This window comes from Acomys minous (assembly GCF_964271855.1).
Source record: "Acomys minous genome assembly, chromosome: 8".
In the NCBI taxonomy this organism is placed as follows: domain Eukaryota; kingdom Metazoa; phylum Chordata; class Mammalia; order Rodentia; family Muridae; genus Acomys; species Acomys minous.
The window spans coordinates 62,145,926-62,162,536 of record NC_140489.1 but is presented as its reverse complement, the minus strand read 5'-3'; the positions used below and the strand labels follow the sequence as shown (position 1 = coordinate 62,162,536).

The following is a 16,611-nucleotide window of genomic DNA, read 5'->3' as shown; positions in this document are numbered from 1 at the left end:
GTAGTATCCATTTTGATTCTTATAAAAAGAACTAAATTTTTATTTATAAATTTAATTTGAAGCAGTTTGGTACATTTTTATTTTTGAGACTAGTTTTAGACTAATTGCACAGAGACAAAATACACTGTGTGACAGGTAGAGGAACAGTGACCTTCCAGCCACTGTTTTGTGGGTATCTTCTGTGACTCAAATTCTGCCTGTTCTGACCCTTGGTTGTCCTTTCTTTGACACCAGCATGACCCCAGGAAACCTGGCAGATGCTTAGCTTTGTTTTTGCCAGCACACCAGAACTGGGAAAAGGGCAGTAAAATCAGATAAAAATATTTAGAATACATTCAATGGTAGAAATTTGCAGAATGAAAATGAAGTTGTAAAACTGTACAAAAACAAAACGAAACACTAATAAGCCAGAGCAGCAGTTGCCCATAGTGAAGGGGATTGATTTTCAGAATCTATTTGAATTTCAGAGCCACACAAAAGCCTGAGTTTGAAACAGGATGAGGTAGCAAGTTCTAATTATTTTTCTCCTTGGAACACAAAATATATGAGTCTTATTCTTTATTTGAATATTGAGCAGACCACATATTGTAAATAAAATGGTAGGTATGTGGCTAAAACAAATCAAGCAGCCGAACAAATACAAAAAAAGCCAAAACAAACCCACTTTGAAACAAAGCTCAAAACGTACAATGAACTACACCAAAATGTGCTCTAGATGCTGGGGCACACACTTGGCCATTTGTTTCATATAGCAAGGAAGGCGAGGGGTATATAGTTTTACAGATAGAAAAATGGAACTGAAGAAAAGCTAAATGGCTATTTAAACACACAAGCCTAGGAATAATAAAACTGAATCAAACCACACCAGTTTTCAACTGATTTCTAACTTAATAAGTCCTTCCTCTCTCCCTCCCTTTCTCCCTTCTAATCCACACTCTCTAGTATGTCTAAGGCAGTGGGCATAGCATGATGAGTGAACATTAGCAGCCACCTGCTAATCATCATGATAACCTGTTATTATCACATGATCTTAGATGGTTGGCAGGATGGGTACCATTAAACTCACTTTGGAGCTGTTATCTTTATATCCATCTTATGGATGAGAGGAGTGAAGTTGGAAGAGGTAGTTTTATGCAAGTAGTGATTGATGGATCTCGCTATAAGTAAACATGACATAAAAGTAACGTAAAAATATTCTTCCTCCTCTATGGGGCTCCTTCCAGAACATGTACCACATGACATTTTGTGTTTTCCCACTGGCACTTGTCACCAGCTCGTTTCTATCAAGACAGAGCAGTGCTAGCTTGTAAGCTGTGTAAGAACTGGCTCCACACTGTGCTCATTCTGTGTCTCCCTCGACATGCAGATCGTACCTGGTGTTTATGTACAGCCATCGCTGTATGTGAACACCTGCAGGACTAAGCTAGACATTTGAAAGTGAAGCAGATAACCGCTGCTTTAGCTGACGAACAAGGGGTACTACTTTAGGTTGGTGATTTGTTTGATTTATAATTTTAGCCTACAGAAAAGGAAAATTCTTAAGGATTATTACATAGTCAAATGATGCAGACAGGTCTTTGTGCATTTTCCCATCATCCGTAAGAATGCTTCATTTTTCCTTATCGTGCCAGCTCTTTCTAGTCTGAAGACGAAAGGATCTGAAAGAGTTTTGTAGCATTTTGTAAAGAGGACCATGACCTTGTATGGTAGGAATCAAAACATATGGAGCACTGTGCAGCAAGACTTTAGGATCTGGGGACGAGAGGAGTGGCAACACTGAATTGGGGACATAAGCAATGGCTGCTGAGTGGCAGAGGATGCTGCCATACTTGTGGAACATTTTAACTGGGGCCAAACATCTGTGTCATGGTTGTTGGTGGCACACGATAGTGTAGTACTGAAAAAAGATGTAAGAAAGCATTGGGGCCTCAGTTAACTTAATTATGGGTTAGGAACAAAGCATAAACTCTGTTCAAATTAGAAAAGATGCCAGGCAGCTTACTTGAAGTTGAAGATAAGACCGAGGCCAGTAAGAGAGTGAATAAATTACCACATACATTCAACACATCCTCCATTCAAAAGCAGCTTCTTAACACGAGGCTGTATCTGAGGAGCAGCATTGCTAGGCAGCTCTGACACAGCCCTCAGTACTTCTGGGATCTAAAGGCGGGAAAACCACCACATCCTCATCCCTTGGTTCCAGAGCTGTGTGAGACCTACCTATTACTTACACTTGTCAGCAGAATGTCCAGGTTGTGGTGTGTGAGGGATCAACAAGACTAAACGTTTGACTCTCACTGCTAAGCAGTACTTTAAATAAAGAAACTCATCAGTCATCTGCTAGGAGGAACTTCAGGGAACTTTTTTATTTTTTGTTTTTCCCTAAAATTGTCTCTGCAGGGTCAGCAGTATATACAAATAGACTGATCAGTGGCCTAACAGGTACCAGGCCATTGGTTCAATTCCCAACATGACTCCTCTTCTCTCACCAAAACGCCACTGCATCCTGAGCTGGTCCTCTACCACTGGATCCTATGCCCCATCCCAAAACTGCATCGTTTCTGCTAGATAATTGTTTTGTTCCTTGTTGGGGGCAGGGGGAGTTTTTCCACATTTAAATATCTAATAGTAATAATGTAAGTGCTTTTGAGTATGGCTTCCCCCCCCCTCCCCCAATCAAACCATTAACTGGCTAGAGGTACCAACGCTTTAGAAAGAGCAGTCATGCTGTATTCTCTGTGGGGCAGTCATTTATTCATCTAACATATATTTTTAACATACTCATGCCCAATCATTTATTGAGCACCTACCACCATCCAAGATTTCGAAGACTAAACACACTCCTGGCTTTTCCTGTTTGTGTAGAGGCAGGTGGCTGACACATCCGTCATGTAGTACTGCCCTAACGCTTCAATTTATTCATCATAACAACACCTTTCTTTAGTACTTTTTAAACTGCATGGAAGTTTTCTTGGACAGTAATTGTGATTAAAGAAAAATAGAAAGTGATATTGTAAATTTCACCAGTTGCTAATTTAAAAGGTCTTATGGGATGGCTTAGGGTCATAACCATCATTTACAAAAGCTTTTAAATATAACAGTTTATTAACTATGATGATTTCACACAATATATTTTGATCATATTTAACTCCCATTTCTCTCCCTAACTCCTACCAGATTCTCATCCCCTACCTTACCCACTTCACCTTCTGTTCTCTCTTTCTCTAAAGAAAATGTCCATCAAGTACACTGTGTGCTGCCTATACACTCCTGGGTGTGCGGCCACTCACTGGAGCATGGTCAACCTACTGGGGGCCATACCTTTATAGAAAAGTGATTATTTTTTCTCTCCCAGAAGCCATCAACTGTCAATAGCTCCTTAACTAGAGGTGAGGGCCTATGAGCCTACCCCATCCTTGCTGGAATATTGGCTGATCCGGTGCAGATGCTGTGAAGGGTCCACAGCTGCTGTGAGCTCAGTGTGGACACTGTGCAAGGTCCATGGCTGCTGTGAGCTCAGTGCGGATGCTGTGCGGGGTACACAGCTGCTGTAAACTCAGTGCGGGTGCTGTACAGAGTCCATGGCTGCTGTGAGTTCAGGGCGGATGCTGGGCCAGTTTCATGGCTGCTGTGAGTTCACTGCAGAGGCTGTTCAGGGTCCATGGCTGCTGTGAGCTCATGAGTGAGGTGGTACTGCCATCTCTGTATGATGACATTTTTCTCCAGTCTTCCATGACCACTGGATACTGCAATCTTTCTGCCCTTCTCTTCTGCAGTGGTCCCTGGACCTCAGAGAGGGATGATTTAGACATCCCAGTAGTATTGTTTTGAGGTCTCCGGATACCTCTGACCAACAACTTGGGTGGAGGTATTCCATATCTAGCACTGGGCTTTTTATTTAGCAGTCTGTAGTTCCTGGGAGGAGCACTGTTCCCCCTGTAGGGTAACTCCAATTAAACTCTTTTATATGGACATATAAATAGTATCTTTGTAAAAGATAAACTCCTAATTAATGACTGACCAAAATTTTTTTTAATAATTGAAATGCTACTTTTAAATTGGGAATCTCACTATTTTTGTCTTAAACTCTTGCTCACCTGACTTACTTCTGAATGGTTTTGGGTTCTGTTTTTGTTATTCAATGAGCCTATTTCAGGCATGAAGCCTCCAGCTCACCCAACTCCACTTAGCTCATTTTTCTGAGGTTGGAGGCCAGTGTCCATCCCTTGTGTAGGGCACTTTGGTGTTAGAGGCAGCCTGTGCCTTCCTCCTCAATATGCACTGTTGATAGAAGGATTAGTACAGCAAGCAGCGAGGGTGAGCATGCACTGAGCACTTAGCCACACACTCTTGTCATATGTATTTTACCCCTTTTAAGCCTCTCAACATCTTTGTGACATGACTTATCATTTATTTTTAATGTGCACGCACACGAGAGACAAAGAGAGAGAGAGAGAGAGAGAGAGAGAGAGAGAGAGAGAGAGAGAGAGAGAGAGAGAGAACACGCACATATGTGCTATAGCATGCATGTGGAGGTCAGAGGACTACTTTCAGGAACTGGTTTTCTCTTTCTTCCATGTGTGCCCTGGGGGTCATACTCAGGTTGTCATCTTTGGTGGCAAGCATAGTTACACACTGATTCACCTCTCTGTCCCATCATTTCCACTGTACAGATGAAAGAGTCAACAACAGTAAGCAGCCGACCTATAGTCACAGAGCTAGTTAGTGTTAGAGTGAGGATTTGACTGTGAAACTTGGTGAGTTTAATCATTTGTGTTAAGACAAAGCACATACTCAGAGGAAGAGGTTACATACAGGCCTAGAGAGGCCACACAAGTCATTGTTTATTCATTTACCAGATGCATCTTTGAGTGTGTTCTCTGTACATATCTTTAAATGCTGCAGGGATGCTGGTCAGATGACACATTTTCTGATCGTAATATTCTTATGATGCTTACGTACAAAGGAGAAACAAGTGAGATGAATAATTACAACATTAGTTATTATTCCCCCATTAAGATAAATAGTTACAGGGAGTTAGCATAGATCTAACAGCTTCCTACAAATGATTCCGACTAAGGTCAGGGTCTGAAATCTTGAAGAAGTAAAAACTGTGGCTAACGTCTAAGGGATGAGAAGATTCTGATACTGAGATAAGATTGTAGAAAGCTTGCAAGATGCGAAATGAAGCTTTCTGAGAGGAGGGAACCTGGTGTGTTCAGAAACTGAAAAGAAGGCAGAGTGGTTGGATGCCACAGGGGTGGGGCGAGAGGGGAGGAGAAAGTGGCACGGGAGAGGCCTCCTCATGTCTTGCCTCCAAACAGTTTGGATTTGGCAGAGGGGCTGGGGGGGAGGCACCCCACGCCTGGCACAGTGATTTTTGAATTAGGTTTTTAGTCTAACAGTCAGAGGAAGCTATGAACAAATTTGAAGCAGGGAAGTAACATCACAGATGTGCAATTTGTAAAGGTCCCTGTGCTGGCAGCATAGAGCATGAATTGGAGACGCAGTCACGTTTGTTTAAAGCAGTAGTCAAGGTTGACCACCAAGGCCAGAGGGTCTGATGCACCAACCAAGGGCAATGGATGCAGAGTACCTAGACCCTCTGTTCAGATGTGGCTGATGGACAGCTCATGCTCCCTGTGTCTGGGGAGGCAGGAGACAGGGGACTGCCTCTGACTGAACTCTGGTGCCTACGATTTGATCACTGCCCCCTTAGCAGAGTGGCCTTGGTGGCACACAGAGGAAGGGGATGCAGGCTACCCTGATGAGACCTGTTAGACTGTGATCAAATGGTGTAGGGAGGAAGTCCCTCCCCCCATCAGAGGTCTAGGGGAGGGAAATAGGGCGGAAGAGGGAGGGAAGGTGTGGGAACTGGAAGATGTGAGCTATGGGATAACAATCAGAATGTAATGTGAATAAATTATAATTAAAAAAAGAGAAGAAATTGGCTTCAGATCGACAGGCTCAGTCCCAGGCCTAGGCTGGCCCTTAGTCACAAGGGTTATGAAGGTAAGCCTAGTGTTGTCGATCTGTAATCAGAGCTATCCAGGAGGCTACAGCAGAAGGATTGGAGGTTTAAGCCTGGCAGTCAACAGTGGGAGTCCAAGGCTAGTACCAGTAGCCTCGCAAGCAGACACAAAAGGGAAGCTGGGGACAGAGAGTGGGAGCTGACTAGCAGGGCACTTTCCTAGAAGGCTCAGTGTCTTAGTTCAGTCTCCAGAGCTCCAAGCAACAAACAGAACCTGAAGTCCTTCTGAAACTATTAATTTACCGTTTTAAAGAAAAGATAGAACGGGAACTTTGGGGTTGGTCTTGCCCATCTTTCTAAGGCTCTCTGCCCATGTTAAAATTTGAATACTTGAGGTGTGTATAAAGCAATGTGGTGTTGGTTAATGTGCCTGACATTGGGTCAGGCCAGAGGCACTGAGGCTGGTTGAGATTCATGTGGAAGGCAGTTAAGCGTGATCAACGTTGCTCTCACTGAAGCCATGACTGTTGTGTGTTTCAGGGCCGTCTTGATTCTCTCACAGAAGTGGATGACTCAGGCCAGTTAACCATCAAATGTTCTCAGAATTACTTGTCTCTGGATTGTGGCATTACTGCCTTTGAACTGTCGGACTACAGCCCCAGTGAGGATCTGCTTGGTGGCCTGGGTGACATGACCACTAGCCAGGCCAACGCGAAACCTTTCGACTCTTGGAGCTACAGTGAGATGGAAGAGGATTTCCCCGAGATTATCCGAAGCGTTGGGCTGCTCACGGTGGCCGCTGAGCCTGTCCCTTCCAGCTGCGGGGCAGCCAATGAGGACTCTTCTCAAGTGTCTCTTTCAGAAGAGCACGAAGGTGGACGTGAGGAAGACGGTGGTCCTGCAGCTGGAGAGCAGCAAGGCTCAACACCGGACACTTCTTCCTCAGGGGACAAGCTGACAGACGCTGCTCCTCAACACCTCGCAGAGACTACTAAGCAAGAACCGAGTACCGCCCCACCGCTTGGTACGAAAAAAGCCCAGCCTGATCCATGTGAAATTATGACTCCTAAGAGATCCATCCGCGATTGCTTTAATTATAATGAGGAATCTCCCACGCAGCCCTCATTGCCCAAAAGAGGGCTTTTCCTAAAAGAAACTCGTAAGAATGAGAGGAAAGGCAGTGAAGGCAAGAGACAGGTGATTGACCTGAAGCCGGAACTGAGCAGAAGCACCCCTTCCCTGGTGGATCCCCCTGACAGATCCAAGCTCTGTCTAATACTGCAGTCTTCCTACCCCAGCAGCCCGTCCGCCGCTAGCCAGTCCTATGAGTGTTTGCACAAGGTGGGGATTGGCAATCTCGAAAACTTAGTCAGAAGTCACATTAAAGAAATTTCTTCCAGTTTGGGAAGGCTTACTGACTGCCATAAGGAGAAACTTCGGCTAAAAAAGTCACACAAGACCTTGATTGAGGCGCCTCTATGCCGGACACTTGAAAGGGGAACTGGCTCAGGAAAGGCAGCAGAGAACATTAGAAGCTCATCAGTGCCAAGCTCGGTGCCTCCTGGAGCGCCCAAAGCCACCGTAAGACCAGACACGGATTCCGCGTCTACATCCTCAGTTGAGCTATGCCATCAGAAAAACCGGAGCGGGCCATTGCCGGAGCGCTCAGAGGCCTCCAGCTCACCCCTTTGCAGTCATAGCGGTGAGTCCTCCGTTGGCTCAGACAACACCAAATCTCCACTTTCTCATCTTTCAAAAAGTGAAAGCCAAAGAGAGTCCTCCCCTGCTCCAAGTCACATCACACAGAACGGTCAGGAGGTGGAGGCCTGGTACGGCTCTGAAGAATACCTAGCGTTGCCGTCTCACCTGAGACAGACAGAGGTGTTAGCTCTGAAGCTGGAAAATCTAACTAAGCTTCTGCCCCCGAAGCCCAGAGGAGAGACCATCCAGGATATTGATGACTGGGAACTGTCTGAAATGAATTCCGATTCTGAAATCTACCCAACATATCACATCAAGAAAAAACACGCGAGGCTAGGCAGGGTGTCTCCAAGCTCATCCAGTGACATAGCCTCTTCTCTCGGGGAGAGCATTGAGTCTGGGCCCCTGAGTGACATTCTTTCTGATGAGGACTTATGTATGCCCCTCACCGGCATGAAAAAATTCACGGATGAGAAATCAGAGCGACCTTCGTCCTCTGAGAAGAACGAGAGCCATTCTGTGACAAAATCAGCTTTCATTCAGAAACTAATGCAAGATATTCAAACCCAGGACAACTATGAAGCCATATGGGAACGAATAGAGGTAAGGTTAGGTTTAATCGAGTGGATTTTTTGCCCAAGTTTTTAAAATAACGATGGGACGCATTGCATTCACCCCCTTGCTGCTCTATTATCAAATAGGGTAACAAATTTGTTTTAAAGTTGTTTAAAATTCTTCAAAGAAAGATGTGGAAAAGATCCATAACCCCAACACTTTGGCGTTCTATTCATCCCCAGGGGGCCTTTATCAGTGTAGCCACTGTCTGCTGTAGGGTTTCTGCGGATACCACTCAAAGTGAGCAGGGCTCCCGAGGAGTGGTCTCCAGATGCCATTGATGAAAAACAACATAACTGTAGCTACACACACAAGGGCCTCTGGATGGAGCGTCACAGTTACCTTCAGCACTTGGAAATCTCTTTCCTTAGCCCTAGAACGACCCACACTTCTGTAGCACCTTCTGCCGACTAGACCAAGCATGTCCAACTTACTGACCATCTCTTTTTATCTACTCCCCTTCCTTTTGGGGACCTCTGGCTTGTTTGTTTTTTTTTGGGGGGAGGGAAGGTTTATTCAGCTTACACTTCCATAGTGCTATTTATCACCAAAAGAAGTCAGGACAGAGCTCAAGCAAGTCAGGAACTCAGAGGCAGGAGCTGATGCAGGGGCCATGGAGCTCTGGCTTGTTTGTAAGACTTCCCTCAATTCACTAAGGGAATCTGGGAAAAGAGATGTAATTTTGGGTAAGTCTGTACATTTTGAAGGGATTATTGGACCTGAGAAACGTCTTGAAGACAAGTGACATGTAGACCACAAAGATTCACTTTCCCTAGAATTCTGTTGAAAACAGATCCAGTTAATTCATTATTTTTCTTCATTGACATAAATTGCTCATACCTCTCAAAATTTGCACAGCGCTTTACCATGTATAAAAACCTCCCAGATGTGCCTTTAAGCCCAATTCAGCCATTGTACAAAGAGGGCAGGTCATGCCTGATTGCTCTTCTGTATCAGTGGAAGCAGAGGTTTGGTGAGCCTAAGTAATTTTTCTAAGCCAAGCTAGTTGCATTGACAGACATAACAACTGATTGACACTTTTGCTTGGAAAGCTAACATGCAAATCTGCGTCTTCTGATTCTTCATCCACGTTTACTGCTGCAGTGTTTTAATTTATTGGCATATCTCCTCCAGGGAAGTGCCAGTGGGGGAGGAGAGCCAGTTTCTGAGCCATCCCGATTTACTGGAGAGTATCACCGTAATCCCTGGCTCTGCTCAGTTCCTTCTCTTGTCTTTATGTATGTTTATTAGCATAAACATGTAATAGTTATCTTTTAAATACTTGTTACCATGCATCAAATATTTATGCATCCAGTCCTCATCACAATCCTGACATTAATTCCACCTGGGGTTAATTAATTGGGGATGATTTAGATGAGGAGACCGTGGCTAAGAGATACCAGGCTATCTTCTCTGGAGCCCACACTACTGACTTGATCAAATGCTCACAGCTATAAGTACAGCCTTAGGACCTGACGCACAGCCAGCCACACCCAAACAGTGTTAGAGAAACTATGGCGGCCGTGGCAGTGACCAGCTTGGAGTCAGTTTTAGGGGCTGCTGCGATGCAGAGCAGGAAGGTTCCGATGACGTAAATGCCAGCTAGCAAACTGGTTCTAGGTCTTGCTCAGCCGCCAAAGCTTCTGGAAGGATTCTCCCATCGTCACGCTCTTGTGTTTCACCTCATCCCCTCTGAGCCTCACAAAGCAGAAGGCAGAAGACAGGCTAATGGTTAGCAGGAGGAACTAGCAGAGTGTGGTGGGATTCCCCAGGATAACACCTGCACTTGGTACCCAGCACCTCAGGTTCCTAGGAGTTTCTATCATTCACCTTTGTGTCTTTATACTGATTTTATTACAAGGAACGGTTTCTTTTTAGTGTACTTTTTTTTTTTTTTTTTTTGCTCCTGTAACCCAGTTTTTGTTTCGCTTTTTTTTTTTTTGAGATTGTTTCCCACATTGATTTTGGAAACTCATTTTTAATAGATGGAGTATTTACATACTTTAAGAACACATACATTTTAAATCACTCATTAGCTCTCCCTCCCACCCCTATACCTGGTCTTGGGTTCTGACCCGACCTCAGGTTGTTATTTTTACTTATAGGCTTAAGTCTTTTAAGAAGTTCTTGTTCATACATAAGCAAGAACAGACATATTTATTAAGTAATATTTTAAAAATCAACCATCAATCTGCAACCTGTATTTCTTCATAAATGGAGGCTCATTTCTAGGTACTATTATCTCCCAATCTCTTCAGGAAATCTCTTCAGTTTGAGCGGGTTTTTCTCAAGTCGCTATGACTTACCAAGATCGAGAGTTTGAGGTTTGAGTACTCTACTCTGTGAGCTTTCAACATAAAATTAAGAGTGAAAAATTAAATCACGCCATTGAAGCAGTTTATCTTTTCTGATAAATGCATGAAATAGAACGAAAATAATGAGGAGAAGTTAGAGGTGGGAGTGGGTAAAAGAGATGGACTTTCACATAGGTCAAAAATTAGCATAATGGGGGCTGGAGAGAGAGTTCAGTGGTTAAGATCATTGTCTACTCTTCCAGAGGTCCTGAGTTCAATTCTCAGCAACCACAGGGTGGCTCAAAGCCATCTATGCTGGCATCTGATGCCCTCTTCTGGCATGCAGGTGTACATGCATGCAGACATAAAGTAAATACTTAAAAAATATTTGAAAAAGATTAACATAATGTCTGGACCTATGTGTAGTAATTAACATAAATGCACATGCTATATCCTGAAGGGCAATTCTAATCCATGCCTGTTTATTCCTCCTGTTGTTTTATTTGTTGGTTTGCTTTATTTTGTTCTCATTCTCCTTTGAAGTGCTCAGGACCTCTTCCATGCTAGGCTAGTGCTCCAGCACTCAGTTACACTCCTAGCCCATTTGTAAAGCCATGTTTTTTGGGAACGCAGTCATGGTTTTTGCCTGTGAGTGCTTTTACTCTGTAACGATAGGCTTGGGGAGTTCTGACAGAAAATGTGTAGCCCACAGAGAATGAAGTACATCTTGTCTGGCCCTTTGTGGAGTGAAGCTACTGGCCTCGGCTCTTGACTGAGGACAAATAAGGAAAGTGACTTCTGAGTAGTGTAGACTATATGCCCGGTTCTGCAGTAAGTCCTTTCATTTACTTTATATCACAACCCTATGGAAGACCTGTCGCATTTTGCAGATGATGAATCTGAGGATTGAATGTAGAAGATAGGCCGAAGGTCACATGGCTGCTGGACTCCAGTTAAAAGGCTTGATAAGAGAGGACTTTGTTTTATCTGTGAGATACAGTGAAATGCCAAGGAACTCAGACAGTAATCATAGTTATAAAACACAAATCTGTTTATCAAGCCCACAAAAATGCTTCTGGGTTAGTAAGTGGTCAGTGGGAGCGTTTCATAATGACTGCCTGGGAAATGGCCACTGGTCTAAAGTGGGGAGGGAGTCTTGGATCTATCGGAGCAACTGAGTAATGGCCAGGAGGGCTGCAGGATGCTGCACTGGGTGTTATCATCTCAGTGAAGGCGTTCAGAGAAGCTCTCTGATACAGCGCAAGGTCTGCTCTTCACACTGTGGACAGCACTATCCTAGGAAATGAAATGACACCGTTCTGTTGGAGTCAGTGATACCAACTTGAAAGATGCTGTCATAGGTAGGCTCATTTCTCCATGGAGATGCGGACGCCAGCCTATGGTATCTTGGCTATAGTTTAATGGCTCAGCTGTTGCTGTGTTTTGTTCTCAAAGATATAGATATAAACCAGGTTTAAGAACTTTTCCTGCCAGCTGGAGATGTCACTGCTCGCAAATTATTTTGGATTCAGCGCAGCAAATACTTAGTTTGGTGCTCGCCCTTTGTACAATTTTCCTACGGCCAAGTGGGTGCAGACAGAGCCCCATCTTTTCAAACTTCATTTTGGTCATATGCTGACATATCTATGACAACACCCTGATGGTGGCGATCATAACATGATCATTTTGTTTTCCTTCCTTTCTGTTTTTCCTTTGCTGTGGTTACCAAAAACCACATAACAAAATTTGCCACTGTAACCATTTGAGGTATACAGTTTAGTGGTGGTGAGTATCCACATCGCTGTGAAACAGCTTTTCAGAATATTTTCTTCTTCTAAGTCCAGTGGTTTTCTACCTTCCTAGTGTAGCCACCCTTTCCTAAAGTTCCTTGTGGTGTGGCTACCCCACCCATAAAATTATTTTGTTGCTCCTTCATAACTGTAATTTTGCTACTGTTGTGAGTTGTAATGCAAATACCAGTGCTTTCCAACGGTCTTAGGTGGCTCCTGTGCAAAGATTGTTTGTCCCCCCGAAGGAGTCATGACCCACAGGCTGAGAACTGCTGTTCTATGCCTTTAAATAACTCCCTTCCTTTGCAGTCCCTTGTCTTTGATTATAAGTCCTCTGGCAGCAGCATTTGCACGGAGCGGTGCCTCGTCCATCTTTTTTGTGACCGGCTTACTTCACTTAGCACAAGTCCAAGTTTTGTTCATGTCCCCTACAAGTCCCACAGTTTGAAACACAGTTGCACCTCTTTATACACAGCAAGAGCAATTCATTGTCACTAAATCATAATGTGATAACATGATGTAGTGACATGTGTAATAATTCACCAGATGCTACACGGGATTTTCCTGTGCCTTGAATTAACATCGTCTGTTGTCCTTGTGACCAGATACCTGAAGAAGCAGCCTAAGGTCACGGATGTGTTTTGGTATGCAGTTCCAAGGGACACATCCGTCAGGGCAGGGGAGGCATGACCACAGGCACCTTCACACCAGGGGACCATGTGGCTGGGACTCCTCATTTCTCAGCAGAACAGGAAGCAGAGGCCACATGGAAGCTGGATGTGAGGACCTACATCAACTTCAGGGCCGCCCCCAAAAACTCAGTTCCTGCAGCACAACCCCAGTTACCCACCAGCTGGGGCCCACATATTCATGTATGTGAGCCTCTGAAGGCCATTTCACATGCAAACGGGGAAGGCAAGCACCGGTCCCTGTGTTAGTGAGAACCACTCTCAGGTGCTGGCGGTGATTGCTAGCAAGAAGGCGCCGGGAGGTGATAGCATTGGGTCCTCTCCACTGCTGCCCTGTTTGGTGCACGCTGTTCTCTTGTTCTCTTATCTAGCTGCTTCCTCCCATGGCTCCAGCGTCCCTCTTGTCTCTGCATTTGCTTGCCTCCAACTTTTTCTCTCATTACTGCTTCTTTACTCTTCCGGACCTTGTGCTCATCCCAGCTCCCGAGGAAGGAACAGGGAGAGGCCACTAGCTTTCTCTTATGGCCGCGAAGGCTGCACACATCAGTTCTGCTCACATGCCTTTGGTCCACACCACCTGGGAGTCTCGGAAATGAACCCGTGTTATTGCTACCGCTCTGTCCTGCTTTAGCTGCTGCTTAGAGCAGCTTGTTAAAAGGAGAGGACTATAAAGTTAGAAGGAGAGGGGCCAGAGAGGGGATTTGAATGCCAAGTGTTTGCACAGCAAGGCTACAAAATGGGTCTGTTTAATGAATGTGTGGATAAGTGAGTGAACAAGTGGATGTTTTGTTAAGTTTAAGCTGTTTCTAGACAAGGGTTGCAAACTAAAACAGCTCCAAGAGACCAGGCAGATGATGTAAACGAGCCGTGCAGGATGTATAAGTGAGGGACAGTGGACTGACTCGGCTGGAAGGTACACAACATGTCTATAGGGCAGCGCCTCTCAGCTTCAGATGACATTTGCACTAGAACATGGCTTTTTATGGCAAGAGATTAAGAAATAAGTAAATAGGAAACCTACATTTTATGTGATGTCTCCCAAGTTTTAAATTGGAATCTGAGCACTTTTTAAACAGACCCAACCGACACATTCATGGGAAAGATTTGGCCTCAAGTTGCTAATCTGCAGACTTTGGTGGCACATAGGACTGGCGGCTTCTAAACACAACTCTGGCCCTGGCTTGGAGGTATGTGTCTATGCCACGTTCATTTTCTGCTGTGGCTGCTCAGGGTGACTTCTGGAGGTCACTCCAAACATCCCACTCTCAGATTTCACCCCAGAGCAATTAAATCAGATTCTGTTGGTACTTGCTTTACAAAGTCCTTAAGTGAGGTCTGGCAACATGGCTCAGTGGATAAAGGTGCTTGCCGAGCAAGCCTGGAGATGTGAGCTTCATCCCTGGGACCCACTAAGGAGGATGGAGAGAATCAACTCTCCAAACTGTCTGTCCTCTGATCCCTATGCATGTGTTGTGGTGCTCGTTCATGTTTGTGTTTGCACATGTTCGCATGCACATGGGCACAAACACATACACACATGCGTGCACACACACACATGCACACACGCATGCACACTAATAATACTTTTAAAAATCATTAAAAGTTTCTCAAGCAGTTTAAGTTGGAAAATAATTCTTTATGGCTAAGTTTGAAGGGTTTTGCAGTAGGCTCTTTGTTTCTACATAACTGTGTCTATGAAGATGATTCCTTATGTTTGTGTGTCTGCTTTAAAATAGGAAAGTAGAGAAAGAGCTAATTGCAGATTTCAAGTTGAAACTTGGGGGCTGGGAGAGGTAAAGATTTACTAAATGGTTCACAGGGACCACATGGAGTTAGCTTACAGAGAAAATGTTATCTTAAATGCCAATGCTGTGGCCATAATCCAAGTTGAGAATTCTAAACCGACACAAAGGTTTTAGAGATAAGCTCATGAAATTCTCCTTAGGGATAATGACAAGTCTTCAGTGTAATGTATTTGTAGCAATGTCAGGAGGGAAGAGTAGCTGTGCATTGACAGTGATGATAGATTTGTTGAGCGTATCAAGGTCAGTGCTCAAGGTTGGTTGAGAAGAGCCACAGATTAAAAACAGATTCCTTCTCTGTTACCCAGGAGGCATGCCTTTGTGTGGCTTGTGGTCTCAGCAGAGCTTTCTATGGCTTGGCAGAATATTACTGGTGGTTTAGCACCATCGTGAGGCCATGATAGGCATTGCATCTCTTCCCCCCCCCCCACCTCTCTCTCAAAAAGTTCTCCTGTTCAAAAAATTGTGTGTGTGTGTGTGTGTGTGTGTGTGTGTGTGTGTGTGTGTGTGCGCACGCACATGCACGTGCATACTTTTCTTGGTATGGAAGGGCTGTGGCTAGGCAACATCTTCAGGTATTAATATGATTACTGCAGCAAAATGCATTTGACATTCAGATTTATAGTTAAAGACATTTTTAAATTTGCAGATAAGGAGAGGGAGATAGGAATATAGGGATAGATAAGGAGAGGAGAGAGGGAGGGAGGGGAAGAGAAGAGAAGAGAAGAGGAGAGAAGAGGAGAGGAGAGGAGAGGAGAAGAGAAGAGAAGAGAAGAGAAGAGAAGAGAGAGAAGAGAGGGCCCTGAGCACCACATGGACGTGTCTGTGGAAGACAGAAGGCGCTTCAGAACTCTCTCCTTCCATTATGCTGAGGCAGGCTCTTGCTTTTTCTGCGCTCCAGGCTACTTTGCCCATGGGCCTCAGGGTGCCATGCCCATGCCCGCCCATCCCCGGCCCCCCAGCTTATCCTAGGAGCCCTGGGATTTCAGACATGATTCTATGGTTCCACTTCCTGCTTTTGACATGGTTTCTGGGAATCAAACTCAGGTTATCAGGCTTGCGAGCAAGCTTTAATCCATCGAGCCATCTTGCCAACCCACATTTTAAAAATCCAATTAAAGCAATGCTTAGGACATTTGTGAGTTATTCTCTTCTCCCTTAAGCATGGGACAATAACCTTCCATTACTGTGGGATTTTTGAAAGGGGACACTTACAAATCTGAACAAATCCTCTATTGCTTACTTGAAGCATTTCAGGAAAGACACTAAATCACCATTCCTTTCATAATTTGTCACATTTAACTGATAAGAAGTATAGGTAATACTACCTTTATTAATTAGTATAGAAAGATACAAAAGCTACTACTCTGCCCAATGACTTGATGGTGGGCATTTGGTTTTAACTTACAACCCCTCTTATTAATTATGAACACTTAAGTTTCCTCAAGTTCACTGTAACAACTTTGTGATTTTTGTTTGTTTTTATTTCTTGAGACAGAGGCTAGCTTTGTAGACCAGGCTGGCCTGGAACTTACTCTGTAGCTCAAGTTGGTCTCAGATTTGTGGTGTTCCTTCTGCCTCAACCTCCTGGGCGTTGAGGTGAGAGCCACTAACCAGAATGAATTTTGTAGTTTTGAGATATGATGTCTATTTTGTCACACCATTGCATTGATTACTTTTATGAAATCAAAGTGTAAAGACTATACAAATGATAGTCTTAGCACGATTATGATTTTCCCTAATGAATCT

General features: G+C 44.2%; 1 protein-coding gene across 3 annotated transcripts in view; it reads left to right on the top strand.

The window, feature by feature from the left end:
- Positions 1–16,611, top strand: part of AKAP6 (A-kinase anchoring protein 6) — a 450,197-nt gene that overhangs the window by 200,123 nt on the left and 233,463 nt on the right. For all 3 annotated transcript variants that reach the window (XM_084791783.1, XM_084791781.1, XM_084791782.1), the window contains one exon: positions 6,512–8,275. In XM_084791783.1, coding sequence (XP_084647909.1) covers positions 6,512–8,275 — 1,764 coding nt within the window. The remainder of the gene's footprint in view (positions 1–6,511; positions 8,276–16,611) is intronic.